The sequence below is a fragment of the Molothrus aeneus genome, chromosome 3, assembly GCF_037042795.1.
Source record: "Molothrus aeneus isolate 106 chromosome 3, BPBGC_Maene_1.0, whole genome shotgun sequence".
Taxonomy (NCBI): Eukaryota; Metazoa; Chordata; class Aves; order Passeriformes; family Icteridae; genus Molothrus; species Molothrus aeneus.
In genome coordinates this window covers 38719289-38736621 of record NC_089648.1, presented here as the reverse complement: position 1 = coordinate 38736621, position 17333 = coordinate 38719289, and the positions used below count along the sequence as shown (strand labels likewise).

The 17333-nt window shown below is 35.2% G+C and overlaps 1 protein-coding gene across 7 annotated transcripts in view; it reads right to left on the bottom strand.

The window, feature by feature from the left end:
- The window catches only part of AFDN (afadin, adherens junction formation factor), a 115162-nt gene that overhangs the window by 30759 nt on the left and 67070 nt on the right, over positions 1-17333 (bottom strand). For all 7 annotated transcript variants that reach the window (XM_066546705.1, XM_066546702.1, XM_066546703.1 and 4 more), the window contains 5 exons: positions 16064-16329; positions 15433-15576; positions 14107-14305; positions 12406-12509; positions 10858-10944 (listed from right to left, as the gene is read on the bottom strand). In XM_066546705.1, coding sequence (XP_066402802.1) covers positions 10858-10944; positions 12406-12509; positions 14107-14305; positions 15433-15576; positions 16064-16329 — 800 coding nt within the window. The remainder of the gene's footprint in view (positions 1-10857; positions 10945-12405; positions 12510-14106; positions 14306-15432; positions 15577-16063; positions 16330-17333) is intronic.

Sequence of the window (17333 nt, the reverse complement as noted above, 5' to 3'; positions counted from 1 at the left end):
AATAAACAACCTCCCCCCAGTTTATAGGATTTTCATTCTTCAAGTCAAAGACTTCAATCTCAAAAAACCCCCAAAAAACTACAAATTCACTGAGAGCAGGAGGATGGAAGAAAAACTAACTTGATACAACAGAGCCAAGTCAATTTAATGCATTAAAAAAAAAAAAAAAGCTCAGCTGAAACAATGCTATACAAAGATTTCATACCTGTTGTCCAAAAGGGTATTCGCCTCTTTTAAGCCTGGTACAATTTTCTCCTTAAAAACTACAAAAATTCTGTCATATTAAAGAAGCCGAAGGACCAAGCTGGATAATGGAATCTAACTTAAGTTTTTGAGATAGCCTAACAAGAAACAAGTCCTTTCCCATCACATCCATTTTTAATATATTAGTACACAGTAGCCTATAATTGTTTGCACAATTAGGATTACTTTGCAAGCCCCTCCTTGCTCTGAAAGGATTGTCCCCAAAATACCGCATTTGCTTAAAAGTATCACTATGAAAACTGTAGAAATAAAAGAGGCAGCATTAAAGAATACCTGACCAAAACAAACCATTACAGTTACTTCTATAGAATATTCAGACTAATGAAGACAAGAACAAGATAAACTACAGTGATCTAAAAAAAGAAATTGCTACTCCTACATCAGGAGGATGTAAAATTGAGGATGTACAAAAGTACCACAGTAACAAATTAATAAACATGACAGATTTAATCAGAAAAGTTAAGGAGAACAGATTTTATTGCTAGTCTCAAGATGAGTTTTATAAGACTTCCTTGACAGTAGCAGACACAGGGAACTTTGTCTGACATATATTCTATTGGCCGTTAAACCAGAAAACACCATACAGTGTAACTGTATAGAAAAGTCACAGTTTGAGTTAACAGGAATATCCAACAGACTTCCTAATGGCAGCAGCACAGCTATCCATGAGCTGGTGAGTCACCACAGAAACATTAAAAGCAGGTAGAAGAAATTCTGCTTGCTCCTCCTTCCCATTTGGTATTTGCCAGGACAAGCAGCCATAAAGGCATGGTGAAAACAACAGCCAGCTCCTTCTAGTGAGAATCAACATGCAGCTTCATTCCCAGGTGAGCCACCCATGCTGTGACACGCTCATGAGGACCTGCCACGTGCAGAATGATGGCTTGGAGGTACTGAGACACCACACAGCCCCACCAGCATCCCAGTGTAAAGAATGAGAGGGAGTGAAGGTCCATCTGTTGACCAGGTGCTAACCTCTTAACAGCTGAACCACTCCCATGCCCACACATCCCCACCCAACATAGGTGGATCACAAACCAGCTGTACTTTCTGTGAGGTTAGCAATATTCCTGCAGTTTTAGGAGACCTGTAAAATGACCTGGTTATTTCAATACCTATCATGAGAACTAGAACTACAAAAACTATTATAAAAACAGTTTTGTTTTTATAAAACTATTATAAAATCAGTTGTTAAAAATAACAGAAGATTTGTATTAAGTAATTAAGGAAAAACTATGCATCTGCAGAGCAGATCTGCAGTGGAGCACCTAACCAAACCGGTGCTGCTCCAGACAATTAACAGGAAGGTCTTGTCATTACTTGTTCTGAAGCCTCTTTTGCCCACACCCGTTGAGCTTCATATACTTTATCACTCTGATAAAACTAAAGCAATGAACAGCTTCCAATGAAGTCTGGCAAAATCATACCTGATTAAAAACATACCCTTCAATAACAATTTTTTTAAAAATGTTAGATGTTTTAATATAAAGAAAGTTTTAATATAAAAGCTGACTTTAATTTCCATAAAATGTCAGAATGTCTTCCTAATGATCTTTCAATATAGAAATGTACATTTCTGTCTTAAGTACATATACATGTAAATGGTTTCACATTTCACATAAACAGTAAAATGAAAAAGTAGTACTGAACTGGGAGTATCTTCCCTCTCCAACTATACTTTGAATCCACAAAAGTGTCATACAGTCACCAACCTTTTTAAGTAATACTCCAATTTAAGTGGCTTCAGATACCAAGACTGTGTCAAAACATTAAAAATTAAACAGTTTAATACCCAACAAATCAACTGCAAATAACATGTGTTTAAAGAAAATAGCATAGAAATGTAGCTTATCAAGCCTGATACCAGCTGTCATGCCTTTTATCTGACTACACCCAGAGTAGATTTCACTGATTTTTATCAAGGCTAATTCCTGATTCCAGATTCTTAAGCTTCCAGAGAAGCTCTCTGCAAGTTGTAATAAACATCCTTAAAAGCAAGTCTATGGAACAGAATCAAGTCTCATTCTGACTGCCTTGGAAAGTAATTCATCTAGAAGCAATTAAATAACCCAAGCTTGTAAGCATTTTAAAAAATAACAGTTTACTAAACTATGCAGCAAATTTACAAATTCATTCTCTAGGAGGCAAAAGCAAAGGTTTTTGACCACCCACCCACTCACATTCCATAAAGCTGCATGTGTTCCTTAGGTTATATCTGGATGAGTAAAAATTTTAATCTTCATTAGGTACTAAATATACTAAGTCTAAGACTCACTGAACTACTTGCTGCAGGCTCAGAGACAGAGAAAGGCCAACTTTGTAGCTACTGGTCCCACCTCTAGCAAGTGCAAACTTTTCTGGACTTGAAAATCAGAAAAAGCCCACTTTGTCAGAGAGAGCTAAGGTCTGTGTTGTCTCAAGACCAATGCAGACACTTCAGAAATCTGTCATCATTAGAGAAAATACTTTTCAAATAGAAATGAGGTGAACCAGCCTACTGTATCTAAAACTGATCTGTTAGCTGTGGTTAGTTACAGCTGCACTGAGTCATGTTGTACCCTGACTCAAAAAGAATTTTAAAACTGACCCATGCTCTACATACAACATACTTCTGCTTTCCCCTCTCACATACTCCTCCATGTTGAGGGCTAAAACCCAAACGTTTCTGGAGCAAGAAAAAGTACAGTCACAAGTGGGCAAAATATTTCCAATTAAACAAACCAAAATATTTCCAATCAAACAAACCAAACAAAATGTTTCCAATTAAACAAAACAAGCACAAGGTTATCACCAAAACTTTGGTGAAAATCAGTATTATTCAACAGGTAAAGATACTAGGCATTTAACTGCTATGACCAATTCCACAGCAGCTTTAAAATGCACTGAGTGGGAAAAACAGATGAGAAGTGCCTTAATACACAAAGGAAAAGAAAGGCAGATTGGCAGCAGTACACCCAACATCTGACACATCCAACAACCTAGAAACTTTATGTCTGGTGTGTCCGGATGCTCTACTTATAAGAAATCTCTAAGGGAGTAAAGAGAAAAGACTGAAGAGTTTTGTTGTTATTTTTAATGGAATAAGGGTTACATGTTACTTTTTAATAAAAGAATGTTTGCAATCAAGATTGACTTGCACACAAAGCAAGCAAGTGAATATACTCTCGTCTTTGAAATGTGCTTCTCACAGGACAACCCAGGATGTTCTGAAGTGGATGTCCTGAAATGGCATTAATAAATTATCCTTTACTGTACTCTCGTGCATATGTGGTTGTATGGGGATTTTAACAGTGTTCAGCATGGAAAGCAGGTACACTGACACAAAGAGCTCTAGCATCTTCTGTGCTAAACAGAAATACATAAATTTACAACAGCATAATTCCTCTCTCACTCCAGGAATGTAACTGACCTAACATTCAATCCTAAGATTGGAATCAAGTATGCAACAGTTCCAAACTTACTTTACTTTACTCTTACTCTCAAGAAATGGGAAAAGTGGTAAGTAAATGCAAAAGGTTTCATATACAACATTTGTAAAAGACTAAGCAAATTTTGTTAATTAGTCTGTCTTAATCCTTCGGGAAAAAGTAATCTTCTTTATTATTATAAATGCTGTAACTTAATGTAATATACTAGAAATGCATTAAAGGCACTCTTAATTAAAAAAAGAAGAAATTAAATACATGAGCCCGTTTGATTCCACTTCTCTTTTGTTTCAAAGAAAAAACCTTTCACTGAGCTCAAGGAAAATATATTGCTTGAGCTCTATTTCACCAGACAAGGGTTAACTTTTTCATGTACATTTGCTATAAATACTGCATGAGCACTGACACACTAATAATACTCAGAGTTATATATGAATCTACAAGTTGTGCTGCAGATTCTGTGATGGTCTTCCTCGGTAAGTCAATTCTGATCCTATGGTTCAGCTTAATTATGTCTGCATTAGGCTTCACAGGCAAGACATACTAGGCAATTTATTTTGGAAAAAAAACCACCTTGTATCTCTGCACTTTTTCAAACAAACGGCACTTGCCTTTATAGCTAAGGATAAATTACAACCCAAAAAACCCCAGAGCATTAACTTCCACATAATGCAGGCTCTGCAGTTTCAGATGGATACAAAATAATCCTGGATCAGTGTGTACACTAACACATACTATTAAGCACCTAAATTCCTACTCCAACTGAGAGTATTACTCATACAGCAAAAAGTCAACACAGAACTTACTAAATTCCAAAAGTTTTTTTCCATTAATAGGAAAAAAAAAAAAGAAAAGCTGTATTAACATGTATCTAAACAGAATTTTCAAAGTTATTAGAATGCCAGAATTTAAAGAAGCCTGGTACAGGAATTCTAACTACAGTGTATGTGCGCTACAATTTTAGCAGGCATGCTAAGAAGTGCCTGCATACACACATACAGGGTATTAGTGCAATGAGGAAATGGCACATGAATTTTAAAACTCACTTTCTTTCAGAGGGCCTAAAATACATGTCTGGGTCACCTATTTGCAGTATCAATCTAAATACCGGTGAATAAATAAGACAAAACCACTCCACTTAAGCAGAGCTGAGGTCTCACAGCTACTGAGAAGAAAAATCACACTGTGACAGTGTAACCTTCAGATTTTACACAGTACATAAAAGCATTAAAAAAATTTTGTACAACATCTCCAGGGCACCAAAATGTAAGCAAAAACTCTGCTGGAAGCTAGGAATCAACAAAAACCAAGCAAATTGCTAACACACAGCTACTTATTTGTTCATTATAAAAACTAATCTGGCAACCTACATACTATTTTATTTCTCTGAGACTGAGAAATCTGTTCTGAAAACGAGAATTATACACTGTATTTTTTCCCTAAAGTCCTCCTAAGAAGCCTGTTAAGGCAACACCAGTAGTTTAGTTTAGCAGTTTAGTACTGAACACTAAAAAAAAAAAAAGAATAAAACTAATAAAAAAGCACCTCCACAAAATTTTAAGTCTTATTACAGAAACATTTAAATTAATTCATGCTGGGAGGAAAGGCCAGAAAATTTCCTTAAATGCTTAGAAAACACAGTCACAGGAAGGCTTTAAATGCTGAGGTATTTGAAATCTTAAGACCTAAAACCTGTAAAAAGCTGAGAAAGTAAAAACAATCCTATCAACTGTCTGTATTTGCAAGGACAAGCTAGATCCACATTTGTACATTATTACCAGTATAATTAACTATAAGCATAATTTTCAATTTTGGGAAAAAATAATTAAAATCATGTTTAAACCTGTTCCTTCTACATGGATCTCCTACAAGATATTTGTCGGAAAAACCTTCATAAAAATTTTATTTTAAAATTGATATTCCTGTAGACTCAAACCCTCCTTAAATTTAACACCTTGAACTGACTGCTAAATATAAAATGACAAACAGTGGTTTAGAAATTAAAGCAACGTAGAATCATTTAACTTATCCTTAAGAACAAACAAGGTTGCCAAATAATGCAAATTATTTCTGGGTAAGATGTTACAAATTTGTTTTTAGAACAGTAATACTGCTGAACTGTCATAGTCATGTTTAAAATGCTTCTATCAAAAAAGAAACACCTTATCACCTCTCACACTATTTCAGTAAGCACTACTTAGTCAGACTACCTGCTAAAAAATCCTAGAAAATACACTCTGATTTATGTGCCAGTGGGGCCACATACATATGCATTTTAAGGTCCTTGTATATATCTTAAGGTAACTTTTTCTGTTGATACTACTACAAGGTGACTGGACAAGAAGTAGAAGTGCGCCATACTTTAAAGAACTAAATCACAATATACTAATGAGTATAACCAACATGCAAAGATTAATCAACAAAACTTCCTGCAGGACATGGGAATCCTTTCTTTCGTGCAGTAGGAATCTAAACAGAATTTAAATGCCTCTCCTCTGCGAACTTGTTCAATAAGACACCCTAACTGCAACAAATTTGAATGTTCTCATCTTTTCAGAAGGGTCTAGAGAGTATTAAAAATCTTACACTGCTTGGGACATTGATTTTAATTATTCCACTAAGATTTTTTAAGAGGAAAACAGACTTTTAGAGGAACCTGAATTAAAGCCAACTAATATGACAAGTAAACAGATCACAGGTCATGCTATTCATGCTCTGGCACAGTAAAACAGTAGTTATCACACCTGAAACTTAAAATATTAATAGTCACTTCCACAAATTTCATATGAAGAGGAAGCTATAAAATTAGTTTTTTTCTTTCTAGATTTTAGAAAGTTAGCTACTAACATCTGACTATATTTAACTGCATGCTGTATTACATAGTTGCTACGTGAACAAATAACTACTGGCAGGTTTAAACAGGCAAGAGAGCAGGAAAAAGTACAGGGATAGTAAAACTTCAGAGAAAAACAGTCCCAACAGAAACCTGAACGGACTTACCATGGATTCTGTTCTTCCAACAACAGAAAACCACATTTTGATCTCCGGAACTACAGATCCTTGAAAGAAAAAAAACAATTCTCCACTTCTCTTCCAGCCCTCAACAGCAACCACCAGCTCTAGTCTGCTGGATTTTCCAAGATACCCATCGAGATAACTCGGAGCTCGATGCTATGACACAGTGTAGCATTTATCAACACCAGCTATAACCAATACAATATTCAGACTCTTACGTAATCAGTTATGCTGTTCTGACTTCCATTTACTTTAGAGGCTTTATTAAACTCTGAAAACTGCTAGAAAAAACAAAAAGGGAGCCCTTTTGTACTAAAGACAAAAAACCTCCAAATTAAACAGGAAGTAATGTGCTGGCCCACAGATGGCTAAGAAGTCACATGTGAAAGCCCCAAAAAAAGTGATATATTTTTAAAGTAAACTGCATGCACACGAAGCTTCCAAATCATCTGGATTTCATAAAAACTTAACCACAATGTGGTTGGGAGTCTGGCAGCTTTTAACATCAAAACATCTTTCAGGGTTAGAGCAACCAAAGTCAGCACACAACCTCAAAAAGCAACACTGTTCCCCATTCCCTATGCACGACCACTCCTACCAACTACATTTCCATATTCCATTACAAAAGCTATTGCTAATAAAGCTACAGAGTATTACTGTAAGAAAACATGCAATATGTACCAAAGGGCAGAACAGGAAGTTATTCTTCTGGATCAGATATGAAGCTATACACTTTAATTTTAAATAAAAATAAAAATTGTTTTAAAGCATTCAGTTTAAGAATTGCTGTTAGGTATTTTCTCAATTTATAAAAAACAAAACAAAACCCAAACAAGCACAACACTGTTTACAGTGCTCTGGAAGCTAACAGCTGTTTCATAAGTAAACCTGTTTTCTCTGCTATGCTTGCATATAGCATATGCACTTAGTGCATATTTGCTCAGAGGGACTGTCCTGCCTCAGATAACACCAAAGTGAGGTGAATTAGGTGATGCACTGAATTTCTGCTCTCTCTGCACTCCTAGCAGGCCTTTAAAACTTCTAATTAAATAAAGTATGAGTAGTTGTGATTAGAAAGTGAAAGAAGTAATGCACTCAAATATTTTACCTGTCTCTATGTGGGAAGATGATCCAACAGAGGGTTCTCCAGGGACCCAACACTTTCATATACTCCTTGACTCACCTCTTCAGGTTTCATTTTGGTTTTAATTATATTAATGTACACATGTTTACAAACACCTAGTATCCCAAAGTAATACTTCTATCATAAAAATAAGCAGGTGCACAGCATTTTAATGCAAGCTTCCTTCTCTGCTTGTACAACCTTTGCTTCAATTCTTTTTTTTTTGACTGCAGAAGAGAAGGCGTAACAATCACTTGATAATTAGGAACATTTGGTGTAAAGGTATTATATAAGGTATGATTTCTAATTTTGTCATTAGAAAATTCTTAACTGGCACAGACTTTAAGCCAATGAAACCTCAAAACTAATAAAACCTCTATAATTATATTACAAATTTTTTAGCTGTTTCCTCAGAGATGGACAGATTTACTAGGAAAGCACACTTTTTTTTTGCAATGGATGGAAGAAAAACAGTCCATTGGTATTATTTTTCTTTTTGATCTCCTGAGAATCTGCCCATTTTGTCAACCTCTAGAATATCATCAAGCTGCATGTTAGCAAACTCAATCCAAAGCCCATGACAAGTATGAGAAGCCCCGTAACACGTAACAAGAAAGGCAGGTCAGCACTGACATGCAAAGGTATTCTCACAACATGTTACTGAAAGCAAGTATTCAGGAAATACATCACAGGAAAAGAACTGCTTTCCTAACAAAAGCTAAACAGATTCAGGGTTGTCCTTCACTGGTTGGAGCAGGGCGTGTTGACCAGCTGCACTTTCTACTGCTACAGCCCCTTTTGAAGCATAAAGCTCAACTTTATGAGCACCTAATAGCCAACCTTTTACTATTAGAAAGTTAGAAAAATCTGAATCTATTGTAATACTTGCCTCTCCCTCTCATTTCAGGCATTCCATCCAGTTAATGTTTAGAAAATTTTAACAAATAGTCTATTGGACTTCTTCCTACCTTTTTGAAGTTAAAAATGAGAATTTCAACTTTTATGCTGCTAAAAGATATACTACTTGAGACACGTAGAAATATATGCTAGTAAATATCACCAATCTAAGGAATAGAAAGAAAAAATGCACCAACTCTTGCTAGCTTCTCAGTCACATTCACTCAGTTCTCTAAGCTGTTCTGCCCTGACCAGACTGAGAAAATTACTGCTTGTGTATTCTTTGTATTCTTCTTTACTCTTTTTTTTAATGAAGCCTATTACAGGAAAAGCAACGCTGATAATTACTCACAGTAAGCAACTTTGAACCTCTTGAAAATAATCCTACTTAACTACTACAGCAACTTGTTTCAAACAATGCATAGAATCATTTCTATCCAATGAACATTCTAATGACTTCATATTAAACAGAATTTCTATTGTATATACACCAAAACTAAAACAATCTGTTTCTTGCTTATTTCAGAGCAAAATTTAAAACATTACTGTTTTTATATCAGAATTCCAATATTAGGGCAGCACACAGTGGTAAGATAAAATGGGACTGCCTGAACCAGTGTTTCCTGCAACTGTGCAGATGAAAACTGTTCCTTCCATGACTGACGAGGTATTCCTTTACAGATGTCAGAAATCATGAAATGTATTAAATAACTTGTAAAAAACTTTCAGATCAAGCTTATGCACTGACCAGTAGCACTCTTGCATACTGCTAATGGAAGCTAAATGTCAGTTGTTAAATCAACATCTAGAAGCCAGCCAGCTCCAATGAAAAAGGAAACTTTCCTCCCTGTACTATGCTGCTTCACTCTAGATGAGAAATTAGATTTCACAGAGTAAAGTGAAAAAAAATTACTTCCATGGCACATTTTGAAACATTCAACAGAAATGCAGATGGCAGTCAGAAGTCCAATACATATTTAATCCAGTGTCAAGAACAAGTATTTGCTTCTCAGATTATTAACCCACTCCACTAAAATCAGAGCAGAAAATTGACTTTCCAGATCCTGAACTGTTTCCTCAATAATTGCTAATTGTTTACAACTATACACCTGACACCAGGTATTTCTTACAGATGTCAGAAATAATTCTTATAAGCTGATACCATGCAAGATTACCATTTCAAGAACAGACTATGAAATGAGTGAAGGTTGTAAAAATAACCAAAAAACCAAACAGTGCTGTTTAGAAGCAATTAACTATGTGAGGTAACTTAAAAGTAAAACAATCATGTTTTCAGCTCATGCACTAAGTGCCAAGAGTACCACAGTATTCTGAAGTTTCACATACTACACAGTGAAGAGACATTAGGAAAGACTTATTCCGTCTATTGTAAACCACCTAACCACAACATAGACTTTTCAGTATCACTGTTGCATAATTTATAACAAGTTTTAAATACAGAAGATTATGCCTGCTATTTGATTCAGTTAATAAAGCAAAACCAACCAACTAGCGGAGTCTTCCATCTGGTGGCAGGAGCTGTATGTGCATTCTATACATTACTATGTCATGCTACAAGCTACACTACACCCTAGCTACTAGCTACAGATACTAGCTACAGCATACACCCACAATTTTAGCTATTACACTGTAGGTCTCCACTGTAAAGAAACAAAACCGAATCCATTCTTGCACCTCTATTCTGTGCAAAAGAAAAGGTGTTGTGTTCATGGCGGAAAGTATTCCAACTTTAATGTATACATTTGAATTGTTTTGTTTATTCATCAATTAACCCACACACACATTCTTTGTGTTTACTTCTTTACTTTCAGCAGAAGTGCTAAATACACCTGTTTATTAATTCCATTTAATAACACTGCTAACTTTCAGCTCTGAAAAAACAGAATAAACCTGTAGCAGAGGTTTGAATCAAAGTGTTGTAATAACTACATCCATATTATGGCTTCCCTTGTATTGTCCCCATCTGTGTATTTTACAGAAACATTCCCCAATCAGAATAGAAGCGTGATCAACACAATGTGCACAAACAACTTAAGGGAAACAGACTTTTTCCATTAATATTTTCCACAGCAGGCTTTTCTCAGTAAGACTTAAACAAACTGACTTCCATACCTTGGCAGCAACAATGCTCAGTCCCATTCCATTTTGTTTTTTTAGTGTTACAGTGATAATTTCAGGTTCTTTTCTCAAAGGCTGAGCCTATCAAATAGCGAAGGGGAAAGAAGAAAAAATTCAGAAGTTCATATTCACTGCCAGGCTAGTAAAGTAACTAAGCAAAATAGTTAATTACAAACAAAACTATTTTGTTAGAGCAGCAGGTCTCACATCTTAAATAATATATCTAGTATCTATTTTATAGGTAGAAAGGTAGAATAGCTAACATTTAATTAATATGGATTCATATTAAGTACTACACCTGTGTTATACTACACCACTGAAACTTGAGGTCTACTCATTGTTCCTCCTTCTTTAATTCAGTAAAGAGATTATTAATGAATCACAAATCAAAATGTAACCGCTCTATAAAATTGTAGTACCTTTTAACGAAAACTGACGTTCAGACTCCACAGGTGCCTATTACAAAGGTAAAGGGCGATCTACACAGAGAGCTCAATTTTTAGTGCTGCATCTAGAAAATGATATTAACTTTGCAGAATTATTAAGAAGCCAATTAATTTCAAAGGCAGAATTAAACCTTTGAAATAAAGTTTGAAAAAATTTCACTTCTGAATACTCTTGAATACAGCCGGAGTCCCCAAACACGTTTGGTAATTTTTTTTTACATATCTTTTAACATTGCCAGTTCCTCAACTCAAAAAGTTGTCATCACAATCTTCATTAGCTGAAGAATGTCAGTTGGAGCACACCAGCTTGTATTCATACTGAAACATAACTGCAAGTTCCACAAGACCCATGACAAGTAAAAATATAAGCCAAGGAGAGTGATTTAAAAAAATATTAGTACTTTCTGATTGAGTTCAAGTATTAGAAATGCAAGTAGTTTTTAAGCTGAAAATACTAATTAAAATATGATGCTATATCTGTTCAGTTGCTCTAAAAATTATTTCACATAAAGCCACCCTCTTTCCAAAACCAAGCTGTTCTGTAACTTTTATATTCAAACAGACAAGCAGAAAAAACCCACCACAAAACAAACAAACAAACAAACCCTTACAACAGAAAAGAAAAAAGCCCTTACCTTGCACTGAAGTGAGACCCTTTTTAGTAAGTATAAGTAAAGGAAAACTAAAGCTTTTTTTTTTTTTTCAGGAAAAAGTATCAGACTAGAACTTAATATTAAATATTTGGTTGGTAACTGCCAATTTATAAATAAAAGCAGCCTGCAGTTCCATTAGTTATTTATAGGTCCACATCCATATATTTTTTTGCCTGTGTTTAGAAGAAATTTCTTCACTGTTTATTCTCAGATGGGGGAATATGACAAAGTTTACTTATGTGAAAATTATAATCATGCTACAGCCTAGAAAAACAGTGACTTAAAAAAATCTCCAAACAGTTCCTTAAATCCACCAAGTCACTGATGAACTACATGTTTAACAATGAAGCCTATTCTTCCTAATAAGGGCTAAAACTGATTACATAAAACTCAATGCCTTGCCAAGACTGCAGTCAGTAATTATTCACTAAATCAATACTTACCAGCTCAGCATTCTCATGGGACAGGTGACTTTCATAATCTGCACCCTCAAAGTATATTGTCCATGTGCCTGGTGACCGTGGATGAGGTGTTAGTCTACAAAAACCTAAAAGAAAAAGTAATGTCAATATAGTCACGGTATTTTTTCAAGGTATTAATTAAAATAAAATAGTATTCATCTTTTTATGTTCATTAACGTGTCAACTCTTATATCTCAGATGCCATTATGGGCTTTGCCACAATTTTATACTACTACCTACAAAATCCTATAGTTCTATAGCTGTTGCTTCTCAGAAACATACTTATTTAAAACCACTGCAAGCTCACAGAAAACTCCAGGGCTGCAAAATATTGCTTTTACCAACCAGATTCAGAAGAGACATGAAACACCAAATCATCTTTTAGAATATAAACTACCAGAACTCTGATTAAAACAGTGCTACAGAAATCTACTTTGAAGAGGGTCTAGCTAAGCAGTCTCAGCATAGATTTAGCAGAGGAGAATGCAATATGGTTTTAAATGCAGCACTGTAATTTACAGGTATTTAGCTTGATTTATTTTTTTATTTGAAAAACTCCTAGAATTTTGAAAAAGAAGCCACAGCAGTTCAATCTAACATTTTCTCCTAAATCAGGGACATTGAGAACACACATCACACAAAAATTATTAATCACTCCATCCAAATATATGATACTCTCCTCCTCATAAAAACCATTTTTCAGCAATTCAGTTTACACTGTTTCACTTCAAAAAGTCCCTCAGCATAATTTAAGGGACACCCAAAAGGCAAAATTTTGAACATATGCATTTAAAAAGCCTTACTTGTAATCAACGTACAGCCACTTATATGGCAACTGAATTATACTTACTAATTAAATAATTTATTCTACCAAGCTCCTTTAGTCTCAAAACTACATTCTCTGTTACTAACTGGACTTTCAAAACAGTCAGTTTCCTACTTTTCTTTTAAATGCAAGAATATAGCTTTTCTATAACTAAGTTGGAAGCAAGAATTGCAAAGGTTCACTGTAGTACAGAGTGAGTCTGCTTTTTCAATAGCCTCCTTTGCTACAGCCCCTTATTTACCCTGACATTCCTGTACAAGTTTTTTTAAACAACTGCTTTTAAGCAGAAAATCAAGAAATTCTCATAAAATTGAGGAGCACCAAATAAAGATTTTAACTTGCTCATTTACTGAAAATGCTCAGACAGACCCCCTGCTTTACTTCCACAGGTTTAAGTCTATCATCTACTTGTTGTCTGAAATTCTGTTGGACTACAAATGCCCAAACCGTAAGTTCTTACACTGATCAACAGTGAAAGAATTATTTTAAACTCATAGGGTTTTTACATGCTATATGGAAGCAGCTGATGAATAAAGAAAAATTAGATTCTAACTATTCAATTCACAATAATTTTAAAAATCAAAAAAGTTTTGGAGCTAAGGCAAAACAGTATTTCAGCAGGCTCTAGCAACTCAGCACTGCTTACTTAGAACCTTGAAACTGAAAGGAAAGGACAGGGAGAAAGGGTAAGGATTAAAAACCCTAAATTTTAATGGCTTGCAAAAGCAAACACTTGAAGAACATAGTATAAAAAGACTGAATCATACGCAAAGAAAAAGAGGCTTACGCTTTACTAAAATATATTCTGTATTCTGTGTTTGCTACACAGATCATTGCAAAACAACAAAAGAACTAACCTCTTTGACAGAGTGGATCTAAAAATTCTTGCAAACCACTTGGAACATTTCTGACAACATCACAGGAATAGCCATCTTCTGGTAAGAGAAAAGGCAGCTGTAAGTCAGGATCCTCTTCCAGCTGGACTTCTCGGCCATCGCTGCGAGCAAGTTCATCAGCCGTATTTTCTGCAACAGTTACTACATTCTCTATCAATTCCTGGACAGAAGGCAGAAAGACGTTATTACTACAAAGTAATAATTTTATTAAGTTAAAAAACCTTACATTAAGAAGATGCTAAGATTGCAAGAAAAATCAACTTCTTTGGCTCTGCTATGTACAGTCCGTACACTGCATTGCTTTATTTTATGAAATCCCATAGATAATTGTATTAGCAAATGAGACAGAAGCTCTTATTTTTACTTCAGTATTTTCCAAATCCGTGGTGCATGTTTTTAATTTATTATTAATAATAATAAAAACCCAAGCAACTATGGAATTCTACCTATGTGTAAACAGGTAATATGGGTTATGTTCTTCAGCAAAAGACTTTTTAGTTGGGTAGCCAATACATAAAAATATTTCCAAGCTACATGTCCTTCCTCCCATTCCCCCAACACCTTTTGAGCTGTTGCATTAGTGCTTCTGACTTAATAAACAAATGCATCCAAAGTTAATAAAAGATGGACTTTGTAGATAATGCATTCAGCTATATAAATATTAGACTATCTCTTCCTTTTTTTGGGGGGGGATCAGTGAACTATCAGAGTTTACTCAAGAGTGTTTTTTACAATTCTGCAATAACACAGCTGTCTCTTGAATTTTGCCATGGATAAAACTTAGAATAGTCAGTCATCTTAAATATCAAGAAAAAAACACAGTCCCAAAAACAACATTATACACATATATACATACAAATTCCAGGTATCAATATGTTAATCAAAGGACAATCTGTCCGCTGCTTGTATGGAGGGATTCAAGATCCCTCAATATTTACCTCCTACATGTCAAAAAGAGTAGTGTTTCTGATGCTTTCCTTTGATTTCTATAAATTAGCAAACTTTGTTCCTTCTAGTTACACAGAACCAGATTTTAGGGGCGCTTTGTTCTCTCTTCTAGCACCTTTCTGTATTTCATTACAAATGGTGTAAGATGCAGTGACACCTCTCTGAATATGTGCAACATGGAATGGTACCTTCCTTTCCAACTCAGCATAAGAGATTCTTGTTAACACCGTGCTTGAGTCAGGGAAGTACATCCACCAAAGGTAAGATTGCTATTGACAGCCAGTGTTTTTTTACCTCCAGTATGTTAAAACTGGACAATGAGTGATAGAAGAGACTTACTGTTGGGATGAGTGGTTCATCTGGAGCACAGTGGTAATTCTGCAACAAGGCTTGTAACTGCAGAGAATTCAGCTTAAAGCAAGTACTGTTAATATTTGGAACATCTGCATGTGAGTATTTGTCCATGGTAAGCAATGTGGTTGCCTAGAGGGGAGAAAAAAGTCCCAGATGACATATTAAAACCAGAATAAAACTTTAAGCTTTATGTCTAAATGCTCTTTAGATATGGGAAAAGAGAAAGCAAGAAGACAGATCTGTAACAGAAGCAACATCAATAGCCTCCCCAAAAAAACACTAAATAAAGATAAATTAATACTAAATCTGTAATAAATTTTTCAGCTGCTCTTCCTGTCTCTGTTCGGCATAGTTACAGCTCAGTCTTACAGCTCAGTCTTCTTTCTAATAAATGGAGATTTAACAGCCATGTTCACTATTAATTTCACTTGTAACTTAAACATTAACAATATTGAAAACATGTTTTGTGTCTTTACCTCAATGCTATCTCAGCATTCCAGGATTAACTCACTCAAGCTATGTTTGTCCACATACTATTTTCTAGGAACACAGCATAGGCAAATATTGTCTTTGAATATACGAATATGTGAGAAGTGTTAATCACAAATACACTCACCTGTACTATTCTGCTCAGGTGGCAATCAGCAGCCAATTCCAAACCCTGTTTTTCTGCCCAGGCTTCAATGTGGCCAAGCTGTTGGCGCATGATAGCTCCCCAGTAATGTGAACATAACCCTGAATCTGGGGCTGTAACTAATCTGTTAAAAAGCCACATGTTGATAAAATGAAAGAGCTGGGAGAAGAGCTGTATGGTCAGAGCAGCATTTACTCTGCATCGTCGCAACAGGGACATGGCTCCAGTCAAGGTATGCAGCACATCATCTACAGAGATAAAACAAAAAGTCACTCATGTTCACAAACTGCAGGGTACACGTGGTTTAGGCAGTAACACAAAGACACTCAAGGCAGGCTGGTGAATGCTAGGCGGAACCTATGTGTATTTAATTACACATCTTTCAGAAATACACTTACTGGTCCATGATTTTAAAGATAGAACAACATTCAAATGCTAGGTGGAACATAACTCCTGAAATGAAAATAAATTCTTGGGGAAAATATTTATCATGCATGTAAATAACTAACTATACCCAATGTTTAAATCACATTCTCACTTCAGTAAACTGATTTTTCTATTAGTTTTTGTAACAAGTTCATATTCTGTTCTTCTGTGCAACCTTTATATTTTACTGTTTCAAATGCATATTCTAATTATTCCATAGCTTCTTCTAAGTATCAAATTGTACTCAGAAATTTCAGCTGAAGTTATTTGCACTGTATGATGCAGTTAAACTATGGAATGCACTTTCTTTTCACACATCAGATTTTTAAAACACTTCAAAATCCCATTTTCCAATTACTCCCCTGCAATATTACCTAACAAGCAAGAGGGACTTCTATTAGCACCACCAAGAGCAAACACCCTCATATGCTTCCCAGTAGAAGCAACACATTTATCACCAGGTCTTGTTTAAAGCAATACTTTTAATTGGAAATCTCTTTTGAAGAGACCATTAGTTTTTTTAGAACTGAAACTCAGAATTGTGTCTGAAAAAATATCTATAATGGTTATAAGAAATCTATAATGCAGCTCAAAAATAACTGAAATAATCAACAGCACCTGCTTTTATTCCAGTATCAGTTTGCTACATTTTCTGGGTTTGTGTCCCCAGAAGTACTCTCACAGTACATGGTCCTACAAACATAGCAGTGCCTCTTCAGTCTGCCTTAAAGGCTCAATGCAGGAGAAAAAGCAAGAACAGAAAGCTTAATATCTAAAGTACCAGAAAGTATCTATGAAATTTTCATAGCTCAACAGAATGCTCTGT